Source organism: Haplochromis burtoni, unplaced genomic scaffold, assembly GCF_018398535.1.
Source record: "Haplochromis burtoni strain Fernald_Lab_line unplaced genomic scaffold, NCSU_Asbu1 Contig_219, whole genome shotgun sequence".
NCBI lineage: Eukaryota > Metazoa > Chordata > Actinopteri > Cichliformes > Cichlidae > Haplochromis > Haplochromis burtoni.
Window position 1 is genome coordinate 419,109 of NW_024582580.1, and position 18,213 is coordinate 437,321.

General features: G+C 40.6%; 1 protein-coding gene across 1 annotated transcript; it reads left to right on the plus strand.

The window, feature by feature from the left end:
- Positions 1–833: 833 nt before the first annotated feature.
- ap1m1 (adaptor related protein complex 1 subunit mu 1) lies at positions 834–17,557 on the plus strand. The gene is made up of 12 exons (XM_005936663.3): positions 834–1,036; positions 1,755–1,911; positions 2,013–2,080; positions 2,176–2,306; positions 5,205–5,352; positions 5,533–5,659; positions 6,067–6,209; positions 8,422–8,493; positions 8,808–8,966; positions 9,250–9,375; positions 16,398–16,473; positions 16,892–17,557. Exons 1-12 carry the CDS (start codon positions 995–997, stop codon positions 16,912–16,914), a joined length of 1,272 nt encoding a protein of 423 aa, XP_005936725.1. The 5' UTR covers positions 834–994; the 3' UTR covers positions 16,915–17,557.
- Positions 17,558–18,213: the final 656 nt, after the last annotated feature.

The following is an 18,213-nucleotide window of genomic DNA, read 5'->3' on the forward strand; positions in this document are numbered from 1 at the left end:
ACCAGTGCACCCCTAAAATCTAAACTATTCAAAGTAATCGACAAGTTAACTTACTAGTAATAAATATGAAAACATGTATTTTATTATATATCAAATGTTGAATTGTTTGATGCTGTCATATTTAATTAAGACCCACTGCTGCACTTTATTCTGTTGGACACTAAAACAGTTGAAAACGGTGCTATCTTGTGGTGATCATTGTGTATCGTAAAACATGTGTGACACATCAATCCAGAAGATGGAGCTACAATACTAAAGCAAAGTTGGTGTCAGCATACAGGATAACACAAACCAGAAACTATGAGATTGCTAAGATGTTTATACTGGCATGTTTGCATGGAAATGTCTAATCAGCATTTAGCCATCTTTGCCAGTTTCAATCTTCCGGATCTTTTTGTTGTGTTCTCAGATTCTATCAAGAATCTCACAGCATGTCAGCAAAAGTGAGATAAGACATGAGCAGCAGTTTCTATCATGGATGTGAACATGACAACAATGACATTAGGTGGCATGATCAGTGGCATGATTACACACCAGACTGGTTTACACTCCATCATGACTCCAGCTTATATGCAGGCTGTTTGGTTACCTCAAAGACTAATAATTATTTTAAAAGGGTGAGATCATTAAGCATAAGCCCTGTTTTTAAAGGTCATTATTATTATTATTATTATTATTTTATTATTGTTGTTGTTCTTGTTACCATATAGATTATTTAATAATGCTTTAAATTAAGTTCCTGTCTTACTGACTTAACCATAAAACGTTTTTTGTTTTAAAAAAAAAAAGGATGCCAGAGACTTGTAGTGCTCCCTCCTATTCCACAGGGGGCGCTCCTTGCGAATGTAGAGTGTTAAGAAAAGGGGAAGGGTTGTGTTCTTCTTTTCAGTATTATGAATGGAAGTCTGTTCTTTGATTTTTAGCACTGAACTAGTTTTCGCCAACATTATCAACTGATAACGAGCTTAGCTGGGCTCGTGTAAATAAGTTCAAGATGTCTGCGAGCGCCGTGTACGTCTTGGATTTGAAGGGAAAGGTAAAGTAACAGTGGAGGGGCGATGCTAAGCTAAGGTTAGCCTAGCTAGCACATTCTTGCTTGACAGATTATAATGCGGCTCAGTCTGCAGCGAGCAGCTAGCCTATCTTCAACGGTTCACACTGCAATTTAGAGGGTTTACCTTGTAACGAAAGTCAGCAATTTTCAATTTATATGACAGGTGTCACCTGGAGTGAAATGTAACCCGATGACTAACAGCCAGGGGACCAGCTGTTAGCAGCAGGGAGTTGTACACTGAATTTACAGCCCGGGGGCTTGTGATGATGCTTTGTGATTTACACGAACAGTCGGTTTTGAATCCGACTAAATCAATGGAAAAGTGAAAAAGACATAAAGGGCATGAAAAATTCCTAAGGTATCAGGTTTACCTGTATTTAGTTTCCACCCACGTCTCTGGTTTAGCCTTGCAGGTGTAATAATAACACGTGAATCCCTTTTAAATAAAAAAAAAACTTTAAGTGTTTGGTGTGAAGGAGATTGCCTGCACATATGGAGATGTAAATATCTGTTGTTATGATGATATTGTTGCTATATACTGCCCTGGCTTTACATACATTCTGAGATACAGTGAATATACTCATGCCTTTTCTTTTCTTTTCTTTTTTGGGCAGCAACGCATGTTTTGAGCTTTAATGTGAAAATACAGTGACTTACTGATATTAATGAAAGCTGCACATGTGCTGTTTTTCTCTTTCAGGTCTTGGTGTGCCGAAATTATCGGGGAGATGTGGACATGTCAGAGATTGAGCACTTCATGACCCTTCTGATGGACAAAGAGGAAGAGGGCACGCTATCACCAATTCTGGCTCATGGCGGCGTCCGTTTCATGTGGATCAAACACAATAATCTCTACTGTATCCTTATTAATCCTCAAAACACATCAACATTTACGGTGTGCACGTGTTGTACTTACTCTCTGTCCTGTAGTTACACTTCTTAACACACGCCACATCAGTGGTTGCAACATCCAAAAAAAATGCCAGCGTCTCCCTGGTTTTCTCTTTCTTGTACAAAATTGTTCAGGTATGATTTAATTATTCACCAGCTTTTAGTTAATAACAATAACACATGCATATACTTTTGCTACAAGTGCAACGTGTTTATTTGTGTTGTTTTAGGTTTTTTCAGAGTATTTCAAAGAATTAGAGGAGGAGAGCATTAGAGACAACTTTGTTATCATATATGAGCTCATGGATGAGCTGATGGACTTTGGCTATCCTCAGACCACTGACAGCAAAATTCTCCAAGAGTGAGTATCCTCTTAGCTGCTGTCTCACTGCAGGTAACATGAGGGTTCGTAAGTGCCGGATTTTCAGGGTCATGGGTCCATTTTTGTTCTTACACCAAAGAAACTCAAATGTGTAAAATAACATTTTAGTTATTCATAACTAAAACATATATAAGCAAAGTCATGGGGCTCCTAGCATACTGTAACAGTTATAAGAAGCAAATTACTGCCATCTAGTGGTGAAACTGCAGATCGCAACCATATGAATACCCTTGGGCTCACCCTTTAAATGTGTGTAGGAGAGGTTGTGGTGGCTATGAAAAAGTTCTTTAGAAACCATACAACATGGCAGACTCTCTAAACGTGAACCTGGTCTGTTTTCAATGAGGTATACAGAACAGGTTGAGGTACTCATCCAAGACTGAAAACTTATTAATAGTCTTTCATTGATATCAGTAAATACCCCTGAATCCTACAATTGGGAGGGCTAACCAAAAGTTGAAATGTTGTGTAAAATGTAAATAAGATAGTAAGAAGTGATTTTTTTCAAATCTCATGAACCCAGATTTTATTCACAGGAAAATCTGGGTTCTTACCAAATGTTTAATCTGTGAAAATCTTAAGAAAAAAAAGGTTGTAATTCAAATTTTGAGTTTGATGATGTCAGACGAGCTCTGTGTTTTTATGATGTTCTTTTAATACCTGATCATGTAGCCGGTTAACCTCATTAGTTGCAAAATTTTCCTTCAGACATTTCTTTTTAGTGCCACTTAATTTCCACTCTTTTGTTGCCTCATCCCAACTTAATTTTTCGACTTATTGCTGCCATCAAATTCACTCAGAGCTAAACCTTTGGTGTGTTTTCTACGTTGTGTTGTGAATAAAATGTGGGTTTATGAGATTTGCAGATCGCTGCATTCTGCGGGGTTTTATATTTTACACAGCATCCCAACTTTTAGAATTGGGCTTGTAATAAAAGACAAAATAATCTCCATGATATAATGCTGCACTTTACAGTGTATGTCTGACATCTGTACAGCTGCAAAGTTAATCAAAAATAAAATGTTTTTGAAACCAGTTTATTTCAGTTTAAGAAGAAGGCTCTGGGTTTCAGTTCACCTGCTGACTGGCTCGTGTGTGGAACCTTCCTCCCACAGTCCAAAAGACATAGGTTAGGTTGTTAACTTGTTAGGTTGTTAACTTGTTAGGTTAACTGGTGATTCTGAATTGGCTTTAAGGTGTCAATGTAAGTTTGAATGGTTGGATGTCTCTGTGATGGACTGGTGACCTGTCCAGATCATACCGCACGTCTCTGGAGCACTCAGAGAAAACATACACAGAATGCGCCCAGCTGAGCCTGAACCAGCGCTAATCGCTGAATCACTGTGCTGCCTGAATAAACGACAAGATTATTGGAAATTAACTTTAGGGTGCTTTTTGAGGCCCAGCTGATAAACAACTGGGCCTCAAACACAATGAGTTCAACAAAGCCAGGCTATCTCTTCCTTATCTGGATTCACTTACCGTAACATTAGCAATCGTGATAAGCAGTCATGTGAAGCCAGTTATCAACTTGCTCAGTAAGCCAGACTTTCCCCTATGTGTTGACATGAATCGGGCGTTATTGGAAGCATGTGACGAGAGGCTGAGGAATCTGTAACGGTAGATAAAACGTAACTATGGGAAAAATGCAAAGACGTTAAGCACATGATACAGACTGAAAGTAACACAGCTGCTGCAGACACGTCGGCAGGCTATTACAAAGCTAACTGAGCGAGAGCCGTGGGTGTGTGTGTGTGAGAGGAAAACCACTGTACAGTAGATTAGTATTAAAAGCACCGTGCGAATGTTAGAGCCCTTTAAGCGCTTTGGTCAAGATTTGCTTTATAAATAAAGTTGATCCTATTTGAAAGCTGGATGTTTGTCATTATGACGCAGGAGAATCTGGTGGATTATAATTGAGTATTTCATTAAATTAATGTTTAACAGACAGTTTTATCCTTTCAGCTGCTGGCTGAGAACGAGCAGTGAATAAAATCAAAAATGAAAGCCTACAAATGGGTATCAAGTTTTAGGATCATAGGGGGAAAAAAATCAAGGAATAAAATGGCATGTAAGGAAAAAAAAATACTTTTGATGCTCCTACTATACGTGCACAGAAATCTAAGGGGTCTTTAAGGAATGCTGACGCTAATTTCCAGAGACCGGCTTGGTCAGTAGGTGAGGATTTCTCAGGTTGGTCTTTAATCTCAGACATAACCTGTTTTGGGGCAGGTTTGGTTCGTGCACAAGTTACCCTGGCTACGTAACCTGTTAAGAAGTGATTGACCTTCGTAGTACAAAAAACCAACAGCCCCGAAGTTTCCTGAATAAAAAACACTGTAATCACTCAAACAATAAAGTGCATCTAATCTCAGTAGAAAAAACAGTAGATCTTAAACAGAGATCGTTTTACCTGCGGCTGAATGCAGCCAAATTCCTGTCATTTGTAATCATTACTGCTTTAACTGCTAATTTCCCGATGACATTTTCTCAGGTTTTCAATCAGTGCAAATCACTGTGCTAAAAAGCATATTTCATTGTTTTCTTTATTTATGTCCGATTTTTACAGTTTGCGCTTTCCCTTGTTGTGGTATTGTCCCATCATTTCTGTATACCTACAAGTCAAAAAGATCTTACTGTCATCACCATAAACGACTGTAAATGACCGTTTAGTCTTTCAAAAGTGAGTGATGTAGACGTGCAGCAAACCAACTCTGGATTTCCCCCACATGAGTACAGTAATAAGTCAGACAATCCTCCCTCATAAAATCGACAATCTCTGTTCTTCTTTGATGTTTTCTGGGAACTCGCCATCTCAGACAGTTAATTTCCCCTTTTCTCAGGTTTTTCTCCTGTTTACATTTTTTTGTCTCTCAGATACATAACTCAGGAGGGCCACAAGCTAGACACTGGAGCCCCGCGACCCCCCGCCACAGTCACCAACGCTGTCTCCTGGAGGTCAGAGGGTATCAAGTACAGGAAAAATGAGGTCTTCCTGGACGTCATTGAGTCAGTGAACCTCCTGGTAGGAACTTGTTTTAGAAGGCCCGAGTTGCATAAGGAATGCCGGTCAGAGTGTTTGTAAACTTCCTCTCCCGGTGCGTCACAGCGCATTCCAACTGTCCAGCTTGCTGTTTTGTGTACAGTCTTTGATTGCTAATATGTGCTTTCATCTGTTCCTCCTTACTCATTGACTGTCTTTCAGGTTAGTGCCAACGGCAATGTTCTCCGTAGCGAGATTGTTGGTTCCATAAAGATGCGCGTCTTCCTTTCTGGAATGCCCGAGCTACGGCTCGGACTGAACGACAAAGTTCTGTTTGAAAACACTGGACGTGAGTTGTTTCTTTGCTGCTAAGAAAAAAAAAGCATTGAAGCTTTCGAGCAATAAATGAATAGTTGATGTAATAATAGATGTAAAAATAACCAGATGACAGTGCTTTTCTGTCATTTAAGCACACATAGTTCTTGTATCTTTACCTAAGCGCTTTTATCTAACGTTCACACACACTCACATTTTGATGGATGCATCGGAGGGAACTCGGGGTTCGGTATCTTGCACAAGGATACTTTGACACATTGACAGAAGGAACTGAGCCAAGCCACTGAGATTCTGATTGGCTGACAGCCTGCCGTACCATGTGGAAAATCGCATTTTATTTAGAACAACTATTTAGTCTGTGCCTGATTCGTGCTAATTTGGTTAATCGCGTTAAATCGTCTCTGATGCTTGTATTTGCAGGAGGGAAGAGTAAATCAGTAGAGCTGGAGGATGTCAAGTTTCACCAGTGTGTCCGTCTGTCTCGCTTTGAGAACGACCGCACCATCTCCTTCATTCCTCCCGACGGAGAGTTTGAGCTCATGTCCTACCGCCTCAACACTCACGTGAGTAATATGTGGCTGAACAAGTCGAGTAGTTAGAGTCCAAACCAGAGGAAGGCTCCGAAAGGGTCTGACACACCTGCAAACAGGCATGCAGTGAACATACATACATAGTGCTGTAACAGTGAAAGAACTGGGCGTATATTAAAGGAATCCAGACAGATAATCTGATTGGAATGAAGACTGTGTACACGTGAACATGCGGATCTGCTTACTGCTTCAAATCAAATGAGGTCGTGCATAGAATTCACTACTGAAATCTGATCTCATCATTTAAGCTGAAGCCACTTGTGGAAATAATCAAATTACATTTACCCTTTAAAGCAGTGGTTCATAAACCGTGGGGCAGGCCCTACAGGTGGGCAGTAGAGCCACTGCAGGTGGAGCGTGGGTGACCAAGTAGTGAAACTAAATTTGAATGAACAGATTTTTGATTCTATGTAAACTAAAAACTGTTACTGCTGATGCTGCTTTGTGACAATTATTGCACTGAAATTCAGCTTGATAGAAATTAAGGAGCATTTTCTGCATCTGAAGTGGAAGCTTTCCAGAAAATGTATGAGAACCTCTGCTATAAAGCCTCCTAATGTCACCTTAGTGAGTGTTTTTAATTCCCAAGAAGATAAAGTGTTTGCTTGCTTCTTTTTGGGGGACAAAAAAAACCCATTTCAAAATGTTTTATGTTAGGCTTTTCCTTTCAAAATGGGCCTGTAGGGGGCAACTACGCAATTGGTCTGCTTATAGTTAAGTGTTGCTTTATTTTCCCATATACTCTATGTTATGCGAGTCTTTGTGTTTTTCTGTTATTTCTGGTTTGATTAAAATAGATATTTTAAGTAAAGTGAATTTGAACCAGAACTAATATAAAAAAACAGGTTAAAAATATTTTGAATAGAACTCCTTTGGGAGAAGGCTGTTTCGGGGTGGTATCGACGGTGGGGGGTTTGTGGCAGAATTATTTGTATACAGAAATACGCCTGTATTCATGAGCCAGCAGCTTAGACTAGTACCTCATCTGTTCATCAATGTTTTTGATAACCACAGAAGAAAACAGGTGAAACACAACCACACGGTTTAGTACTTGGTCTGTGGTTGTCACACATAGGCGTGTGTTATGAATAGTGTTTAACTGTGCTTTTTTTCTGAAGGGGAAAAAAACACTCTCAAAAAACAAAAAGAGAGCAGATAAGAGCTCAACCATCATCCTCTACTCTCAAAAAACGTTTAAAATGACAAACTTTTTTCGATGAAAGGAACTGATAAATTGCATTTGTTGAGTCAAATGGTAATCTATAGGCAGACTTACAATGTTCTGCCAGTTTGGACTGGGTTCATGGTTTCTATAAGTGTTTCACAACAGTTTTACCAGTAAGCGTGCCGGAAAGGAAGTGGTATAGTTGAGCAGAAGTCTTTCAGTTTTAGTTAACAAGGAGCTGCAGCGCACAGAACTGAAATTGTTAATCTAAGAAGCAATTTTTCTTGGTTATATTACTCAGCTAAGCTTCTTAATACTTTTTAAATTGTCTGTATTTTATTTTATGCCTTTTAAGCCCTTTACCGTATACGTGTAAAAACTGTTTGAAGGATGGTTTCTTTTATACTTTGGTTTTTCCATATTATACCTGCTTCTATACCATAACATGTGCGTCAGATTAAGCACGAAGGCTGTCTGCGTGTGGACAAAAAATACAAACCTGTTCATTTTAAATCCAGATCTGTGCTTGCTGGGCATAGTTCATAAATAAAGATTATTTATATAGAGCCAAATCACAACAACAGTTACCTCGAAGCGCTTTATATCGTAAGGTACAAAAATGCAAAGGAAACATTAAAGTTGATCAAACAAGATTAAAGTTCAGTCTCTTGTAACTTGATGATGTAACCGTCTATTTTAAAAGGATATACCAAGAAGCAGTTACATAATAACGCAGATTGCAAAGTCACTCCAAAGTTTTGAGCAATCTCTGTTTCTCCCTAATTTTCCTTTACAAGATTTCACACAATACAGCCGACACCACTGCAGCATGAGTATATGAGTATCTTTTGCTGGTTGCTGTAGAAACAAAATAAATGTACAAGCTAGTCTCAAAATGACTTATATTCGGTTGCTGTAGTAACACCTGCTGCCCTCTGGGTGGCGACTAAGTCTTGTGTTATTTAAAGTGGTGCGTTCGACATTTGTGCACTTAAAATCGATGTGGTTTTTCTGTTTCAGGTGAAGCCCCTGATCTGGATTGAGTCTGTTATCGAGAAGCACTCTCACAGTCGGATTGAGTACATGATTAAGGTTGGAAGCTTTTTCAGTGGGTACATTTAGTTGCCCGCGTCATGTGTAGCTGAACTATTATTGCTGTCAGATTTAAAGAAAAATTAAAGTGGAGTTACAAATGATTGGAGCTCAGCCTGGCTTAAGCTTCTATATGTTCAGTCAGGCAAAGCATACAGCAATTATGATCAGGCTGCTTATGTACTGTATCATGTTGTCATGCGTGGTAACCCTGACTATTAAGGTTTTAAATGCGCATTAAATTAAGCCCTGTTTTAATACCCTGTTTAGGCAGAGCAGCGTGTTAGACTTGACCTGCTTGTTTTGGTTCTTAGGCAAAGAGTCAGTTCAAGAGGCGTTCCACAGCCAACAACGTGGAGATTCACATTCCCGTGCCAACGGACGCTGACTCACCCAAATTCAAGACCACAGTGGGCAGTGTGAAGTGGGTGCCTGAGAACAGTGAGATCGTCTGGTCAATCAAGTCTTTCCCTGTGAGCAGAAACTGTGACTCACGAGCTTCATACATACGGTTGCAGAAATTGTGTAATATTACCCTAGGCTTTTGGATGGTAGTTTGCTTATGTTATAAAGCTACACAATTCTGGTTTTTATTGTTAATAAAAACATGCAGATTGTAATTATACTTCTCCGAAACAACGCGGAGCAGCTGTGGGCCTTTATACAATCTGGTTTTCCTTTTACAAGCTGAAACACAGTAGATTTATAGTTTGTTTTCGTCTTTTATTAAAGAGCTTGTGTTGCAACTTCTCACAGGGTGGAAAGGAGTATTTGATGCGAGCCCACTTCGGCCTCCCGAGCGTAGAGGCTGAAGATAAGGAGGGGAAACCACCAATCAGTGTCAAGTTTGAGATCCCATACTTCACTACCTCAGGCATCCAGGTATGATCTCCGTCGAGCGGCGGTTTCTCAAATAACTTGTCAACCCTAAGCAAACAACAAGCTGTTAAACAAAAAACAAACACTCTCTGTTCATACAGTAAAAATGTATTCATCATCCCTTTGTGACATACTGTCTGTAAGCATGCTGAACCAAATGCTGCTTATTTACACCTGCGGTTTTGATTATTATTTTGGGTTTAGAATTCTTGGTATGTAGCAACATCACACAGCTGTCCCCGTTTCCACAGCTGGAATTCAAACAATCCACGTCGGTCCTGTTTTTAGCCAGAGGGGGCAGTAAGGGAGCACTGCTAAACAGTCAGCTTCCCTGTGTGGTTAAGAAATTTCTAGCATTGAGCCAACCAGACGGCAACTGCTCATCAAGTTGAACTTGGCCCTCTGCTTTTCTGTTAATCACAATGATATAAAATGTCAGTCTTGTTAGCAGGTGAGTGGATTCATTGGATTTTGATTGCCTTTGACCTGAAACTGAGACAGAAGCTAATGTTTAGGCTTCATTTCTGCTCCATGTTTAAATGAAATCTCTTGCTCGCCGCAGACTTACACACATGCACTCTGCTCATACTGTATAATCACAGTTGTCCTGTGATTATATGTGTAGCGTTTTCCCATGTCTTGATGTGAGGAAACAATGGCGACTTGACAAACTTCATTTGAAAATATCATATTATGGCCTCCAATGAAAATAACAGTGTTTCCGCAGGTACATTCGCACAATTATACCTCAGTTTTACACCAGCCACAGGTAATTTAGCGTTGTACTTTTTATCTAAAGCAAGAGCTCCTGAAATATCCTTAGGGATACTCTTAGGGGTCAGATGTTTAAACTTGACATTGTAAAAGCTGTTTTTTAAAGAATGTTGGGCCAGACATCAATGCCACTGCCTAACTGTCTTAGGAAAAGAAAACACACACACACATTTTGCTTATTTTATGCTGTTTTCAGGTTGTTTGTCAGGCTGTCCGTTTCTCTTTCCTCAACATTTCATTATGACTGTCATTCTGTACATTAGTCATTGGCATATACAGTGGTCCCTCACTATAACGCGGTTTCGCCTTTTTACAGCACATTGTTTTCTGTGTCCTGATTGGCTGTAGACTATTGTCAATCAATCTCGTGCCGTGTCTCCTGTACAGTACAGAATGCGTTCAGCTTGTCAAATTTACATAAATCTGCGATCGCTAACAGTGAGACTCTGAAGTGCTGCACTGTATGTTTGTAAGTTTTCTCCCAACTAACACAACAATGTCGATGAAACATTTTGCACCATCAAAGACGCCTGCGGTAGCTGCGGAAGGTAGAAGTTACCGTATATTTCAGACCATAAGGCGCACCGGATTATAAGGCGCATTAAGCGAAACAAAACAGATAAGTCAAACGTTACTCAACTCATTCTTCTTGCTTCCTTTACTTCCGTACCATTGATTCATTAATGTTGAATTCTCTCGCAGCTGCTTTATTCCCATGTTCTGAAAACAGGGTTTGATCTTTGGTTTCATTCTATAGTACTGGGCTTATTTTTCTACGAAGGTTTGAACTCCCGCGATAAACGAGGTACCACTGTATCACGAAGAGAGCATAAAGATCTAAACTGTCACCGGGTTAAAAACCGGTTTTGAATGTATTTATTTAACAGCAGGTCAGATAAAACCAATAACACAACACCAGACAATGTACCATTAAACATGAAATTACAACATGAAAATCCACAGTAGAATAAAACAAGCCCCCACAGGACATACATATAAAAGGGTACAGAATCAAATATAACGCACAAAAAAATTAACGATCACAGGTCTGGTTGTTCTTAGCCGTCACTTGAGGTGACTTTTAAATGAGCTGAAGGCAGCTAATAACACCTGTTCACTAATATTCAGTTTTAACATGAATATTGAACTCACCCAGTGAGGGTGGGGTATGTCCATGTAGGATCTGAGAACTGAAGGCGGAAATGTATATATATTTTTTTACGGTTATCGAAACTTAATGTATTACAAATCTGAAGTGTGGGACAATGATGGAAGGAAAGCACGTGTGAAGCGTGTGAACATCCATACCTGAACTCATCTGCTGCCACTGCTGCACCAGAACCAGCTCTGGCAGCAGCCAAACACAAACACACTTACTCACTCTGGCTTGATTCCTTCACAGACATCAGTACATGTCTGGACACTTCACACATGCACTCCTTCACGTGAACCTGAAATCATCTGAACGTGTCTGTTTCGTCGCTTTTACAGTCTTGTGTGGAGAAGGGCATGGCGACTCTCTCGTAGGTATATTAAGGAAGTAATATACCTACCACGGTTACATAATTAACCCTGCGTGTGTCTTTTGTTACACGTAAGTCAAGGACATGCTGTCACAAAAGCTGTAGCGTCAGTTATAACTCAAAGCATTGACGCGTATGTAAACGTCCTTCTTCAGAAAATACTTTAAAACCACAAGTGTAGTCTTACTAATAAGCTGTGTCATCAACTTATAGTTGACTCTTTGAGACTGCTGGAGACTCCTCTCTCTGCTGCTAACACAATTTCAATTACGTCTGAACTTTTATTACTGTTTTCTCTGTGGCTCCCATTAAAAGAGCTAAAAGGTCATATTTTCCAGCGTCTCCACATTTCCTATGGTTCTCGATAAAACTTTATTAAATTCTACGGATATTATGCAGCCCACTCGGAAACGAGACGCTGAACTTAATTGAAATGCATGATAGTTGTAATTGGGTTGCTTTTTGGCAGTATAAGAATGCTTGACGTTTTCTGTGGCAATTAGGTAGCCGAAAGAAATAATCCCCCATTCGTTCCTTCCTTTAAATTACTGTTTGGTCATAAACAAACAGATGCTGGTATAAGAGCAAATGTATGAATTAGTGCAGTAACACAGGCGGCTTTGCACAGTGATGGGATGAAGTGCTTTTCCTACATTAAAAACTGACATCATCTGTAAGATGGTAATTAATTATTTAAAACACACACACAAACAACATTTAAACTGTGATGTTTAGTACGATATTTGTCGTTGCAGTTTGTATATTCTTTGTTTCGGTGGAATAGCGCATCAGTGTAGGAGATGAATCCTCTTTTTTGTGGTTTTCTTCAAACACTGGTGACCTTCGGTGACTGAAACACACTCAGAAAAAAAGTGTTTTCTCATCACTTTAATCTGTACACACCCTGCAGAAGTGAAATTGTGCCTAGTGATGAGAATAAAGTGGTCCATATCCACCGCCTCTTATTTTCTTTACATTTGTTTATTGCATTTAAAGTCAGACGGAGGAGCTGGAGCATGTCGTGGTCTCGATCGCTAGTGCGGAGAGAGTGGAGCGGGAGATTAATCCAGGATCTGTGGGGAGTAAAGCGATATGACGGACTGTTGTGGTGCACAGAGTGCTCAAAGATGTGGCTGAACTGATCAGTTTATGTTTCTAACTTCACGTATGGCCACAAGTTTGAGTAATGACCAAAAGAATGAGATCGCAAACACAAACAGCAGAAATGAGGTTCCTCTGTAGTGTGTGCTCACGCTTGGAGATGGAGCGAGAAACTTTGATAACTGGGAGAGAGTGTGAGTCAAACACTGATCATCCACATTGAAAGGAGCCAGTTAAGGTGGTCCAGTCATCTGCTTGGTATGCCATCTGGAAGCCTCTGAGTTGAAGTATTAGGGGCTTCCCTAACTGCTAGGAGACCGCATGACATGCTGGAGAGATTATGTCTCTCTGGGTGGCTGGGGAGAGTTGGCTCTGCTTAGATAGCTGGATCCAGATAAGTGGCAGACATTGGAGCGATGGGGTGGATGTTGGATGTTGCAAGTATAATCCTGGAATTAAAAAGATCGTGCTGATGGTGATCAGTAAACTTTTAATTGCAGGGCAGTATTCAGTTTTTCTTTTTTTGCAAAACCTGCAAAGGCATCTGAGATGTTCGTTTTACATAATTGTGTTCGCAAAACTATGTAGCGCTAAACCACAACTCAAAAAACGTGATTATCTATGAAACTCCACCGTGAACAAATGTCAAGATCGTTTTTTTCTTTCTCGGCTTAATTTGTAACTTCCTGGAAGGAAGCCACCTGAAAAGGTTTGAATCTGAAAGCCACAAAGCACCCCAGGGATTTTTACACCTAACGTACTTCAGCTGAGTGCTGCAGGTTGCACATTGAGCTTCAACCGATTCATTAAGTTTGCCTGCAAGGTGGGGCTGCTTGCAGCGTTTTATCAGACGGTTCAGATGATCACTCAAAAAACATTTTGTACTTTACACTTTGGTTGATTTGTAATATTGAGAGAAAAAGGAAGTTGTAGTCGAATTTGAGAAGTTGTAAAGACTCGTTTTAAATTTAGTAATGCAATGAACTGCTCTGCACATGTTTAGAACATATAAACAAAGTGTTAGAATCAGTGATTGAAAGGTCTTCAAAGTACAGAGCTTTGAGTGGGAGACCAGAAGCTTGAGAAACGTCCCCACGTTTGCATTGACACCGTGGTGCACCCACTATTTTAGAGGGAACCTATTAAGAGCCATATTCCCATCAAACTCTTGTTTCAAGCCTGTAACCTTTCCCTTATTACAGGGCAACGGCAGACTGGGTCTCAGACCCAAATGCTGCCAGTAACGCCACTCTCTACGTGTGAGAAGAGGCCGTGAATCTTAATTAGACACATGTAAATATCAAAGCATGAGAAAGTTCCTCTTAACTCTACCACTAAGTGTAGGGAAGCGCACATGTGAAGTGTGTGTGATGCACGTAACTCCACCTTATAAACTTAACTAGAAAATGGAGCAATCCCACACTTTGGCTGAGTGGCAGTGAGAGCAGAGCTGCTGTAATATTTTCAAATTGTGCTTCTTTAGGTGAAGTCGAAGGAACCCAAACATGCTGGCAGATGGTTTCTGAGCCATAACTTCTACCAAAAGCCTGATAAGTGCAGACCACACATGCAGTCTGTACTTACCAAACTAGATACAACAAACATCCTCCTTTCCCCTTCTCATCTTACAAGCCATAATGATATTTTGTGGAGGATGGCTTTTGGTGCCGTTTTGCTGACTGCGTACCCACGGTCAGGCCGACTGCATGTTTGGCTGCAGCGTTTGAGGAGAAGTGCTGTGCCGGCAGACTCGGTGATCCTACGTCTATGCGCTTGTCGTCATGTCTCTGGTGACCACGGCGCTCTCTCGCTCTGACCTCACTGTGTACTGGAAGGTAATAACAAGGCGGCCGGTACCGAGGCCTCACCAGAGCCCTGCCACCACTTGACCCGCAAATTCCTGCGCCGTATATCCGGCTCCTAGCTGGGAACTGGCATGATAGAGACATGACATGGTGACGTCTCCCAGAGCGGGGGTCATGTCAGCTTCAAGATGGCTTTGCGCCTCATCCCTGCAAATTATGACACCGCATATTGTTTTTTTTGTGTGTTAGATGTGCCAATTACACAGTATTTACCATGTAATTACCATGAAATTCTGCTTGCATTGTGGTATGTTGTTGTGATATTATTCAGATAAGTGAAGTGAACTATTTCAGCATTTAAAAAAACGTTTACACACACACTGTGCCAGTGTCATTTCCCACACCTGTCCAGGGAAAAAACATGTGTGCAATCAAAGATGGACATATAGTGAAGACGAAGTGATATTTTTAGCCTCTCTTCTCGAAAATCAACTCTGTGGTAACACTGGGTTGGTGAAATATCAGTTAATGACTTGTGAAAGTTGTATCTCAATAGTGCTGATGTGGAATTTTTCCCCCCTTTTTTTTTTTTTTGCTCCCAGGACTTACAAAAATACAGTTATGTAAATTATTTTTGTGTCTCCTTTGAAAGCTGTTCTGTAGTCGCTTCCCTCTTCTCTGTGTGACTCATACTACAGCTTCCTCATCAACAACAAAACTTTTACTACAACTCACAGCTCACCACGGCCTTAAAAGCATATCTCTCGACTGCTGAGCGCTTATCAACCTGCTGCTTAGAGAGGCAACGGGTGTTTGGTAACTTGCTATTATGCAGAAAGCAGTTGGAGAAAATGGCAATTATCATTGTGGGTAAAACATTTTTTTTTTAAAAATGCATTCAATAAAAGAATTATACATGTATATGTTTTATATGTTTCTGAAACCTTTAGGTTTGCCATTAAACTCTTAAATATGCTTCTTCAAGAAGCCCAGTGAGCAACAAAGTAGTGCAGCTGTTATGAGAAATAACTGCTTATTTCTCAAGATTCGAGAAATAAACATACGTTGCAGTTTTATAAAAACAGCAAATGGAACAATAAGTGCATGTTGGGTGGAAATAAAACCACATCTTTAGAATAGGGCGGTGTGGTGGTGCAGCGGTTAGCACTTAGAATTGAACTGACACTGGGTGTGAACTCGAGTGTGAATGAGTGTCTTTCTCTCAGGGTCGGTCTCCTGCGACCGGCAACCTGTCCAGGGTGCACCTCGGTTAGAAATCAAGCAGGCAGTTTACGTTGTTTTGTCTTTTTTTTTTTTTTTCTTCTTTTCAATGCACTCACTTCCTCTGGGTGCTATCATTCTTTGTAGAGTTCACAGGCTTGTATCTTAGGTGAAGTGTCAGCTGTCAGTTTCCTGTAGGTGTGATTTTTGTTTTGTTTTGTAGCTTGTCCTTACCAGGTTCATACTGGGATGGCAGCCATCAGTGGTTAGATGCCCGAGTGCAGGTTAGATGATAAACGTAGAAGTATTTTTTAATATCTCAAATAATTTTATGAGGAAATGATTCATTGAATATACTCTAGAATAGTACATTACTCTAGAACTTTAACACAGTATCTGAGATTGTGTTAGAGATGACTTATTGACCCCTCTGTGTGTGTGCGTGTGTGTCTATATATATATATATATATATATATACACACACACACACACACACACACACACATAATAAAGATCTCATAACTAGATTTCACCTTTTTTTTTTTTTTTTAAATTTCAACCATATTTATATCAGCTGCTTTTTCTTTTTTCTTCCTCATAGGTGCGTTACCTCAAGATCATTGAGAAGAGTGGATATCAGGCCCTGCCGTGGGTGCGCTACATCACCCAAAACGGAGGTAGGTCACTTCACACTGGTGCTGCTATGAGATACTGAGTGCCCATATGTGCAGGTATTATGCAACAGTTAGGCAATGCAGTGCAATGTGGTGGGAACTGACCTTGCACCCATGCAGTTCTATGAAAAGGGGATACGCTGTAGTACACGAGGCAATGTGGCAACGTCCTGCAAAATGTGAGAAAGTGAACTTTCTTTGTCGAGCTTCCCCGATCTTCACACTGAGATTACCAAGGTTGCACATGTTGGTCTTTTTGCTAATGTTGCCAGTAATTGCTAAACATCCTCATCTCATTTCCTCCATATTCCATTCATTCTGGGTGGAAAGCATCAGCTGCCTCCACTTGATTTCTCTCAGATTCCCCCTTCTTTTCTTTTTTTTTCCCCATTTGATTAAGTCCTGTTCATTTCCTTCCCAGATTACCAGCTCCGGACTCAGTAGGCAGCGCCTCAGCCGGCAGTGGGCAGGTGGAAGTCAGACGGGGTGGAGTCGAGCCGCTAATGTGCTATCAATGGCAGGTGGCAGTCGTAACAGCGGAGGATTGCCAGTATCTCCTTTTAGTTTAGTTTTGTATTTGTTGATGTTACATTTGTTTATGATCAATGCAAATCTTAGACGGAGCCTTCAGATAGGCAAGGTTCGAAATTGATTGTTTCACTGCAGTGTGGCTCCCGATACGAAGGTCAAGTATAGCAGGAGGAGTGTTTACATCACCCGATGCAGCGAAGAGTCGTGCACAATCTATCACAGTGGGTCAGATTTGTTAAAAAAACAACCAAGTGTTACATTTCCAATTTAACGTTACTGTAATCAGCTACACACAGGTCAACATCCCACTCGGTCAGCCTGAAAAGTTTTTTGTATGAAGCTGCTTTGTTCTGCCACAATTCCTTTTTGTTGACGATGTGTATATATTTTATTATATGTTAACGATCAGTGTTATTAGTTGAAACAAACTGTAAATTGAAAACAAACATGTTTTGTATCATCTTCTCCATGTGATGCCATTGATACGTGCCAGAGTGTTGATTTCCTGCTTTGCTGTTGTGCTGTTAGTTGGTCAGTTTGACTCCCCCCCCCCCCCCCCCCCAAAAATTAAATGCGGTAAGGTTCGGTTGCATGGTAAACAATTAGAAATCCCTACGTCCCACCCCAGCAGCTGTTTTTCTTTCCTCTGTCTGTACCTACACGCTTTTAAACCATTAAATGTCTATTTAGAGAAAAATGTTCCATGGTGTGCTTGCGTCATTTTGTATATATCATCACAGCGAGCTGTCGTAGTGTCACATGCAAACACCTGTCGTGCAGAGTAGTGAGGATTGCTGAATTGAGGGAAAACTTTGGCGAGGGGGTTTCCTGTATCAGACCTGTGGTTGTAGCTAACTCTGGATGGTTCTTTCCACCCTGGTCCTGTAGATCTTTTCAAACAGTGCGCCTCTTAATACCCCTGCCGCCATGATATCATAGGCAACTCTGTGCAAGCACTCCGTAAACAAGCAGGAGAGCTGGAAAGGATGTGACTCAAACTGTGGTCAGCGATCGCAGACATGCTCAGGAGAAATGTAGAATGGACCGGCACAGACTACTTATTGTTCACGCCAAGCCAAGCTGCAGTGGTGCGGCATGAGGTCACTGCTTAAGTTTGTCTTGTAAGGGGACTGTGATACTCCTAATTCATGTGAGTCACTCTGAGCAGGTGCTGAGGGTTGCAGTGACCACATTACCTGCAACATGGCCAGA

Bases quoted from the DNA above. Each gene is read 5' to 3' on its own strand.
- ap1m1 (XM_005936663.3), top strand. From the start codon at position 995: ATGTCTGCGAGCGCCGTGTACGTCTTGGATTTGAAGGGAAAG. The intron at 9,376-16,397 runs GTATGATCTCCG...TCTTCCTCATAG, and splicing joins TCACTACCTCAGGCATCCAG to GTGCGTTACCTCAAGATCAT. The intron at 16,474-16,891 runs GTAGGTCACTTC...TTTCCTTCCCAG, and splicing joins CTACATCACCCAAAACGGAG to ATTACCAGCTCCGGACTCAG.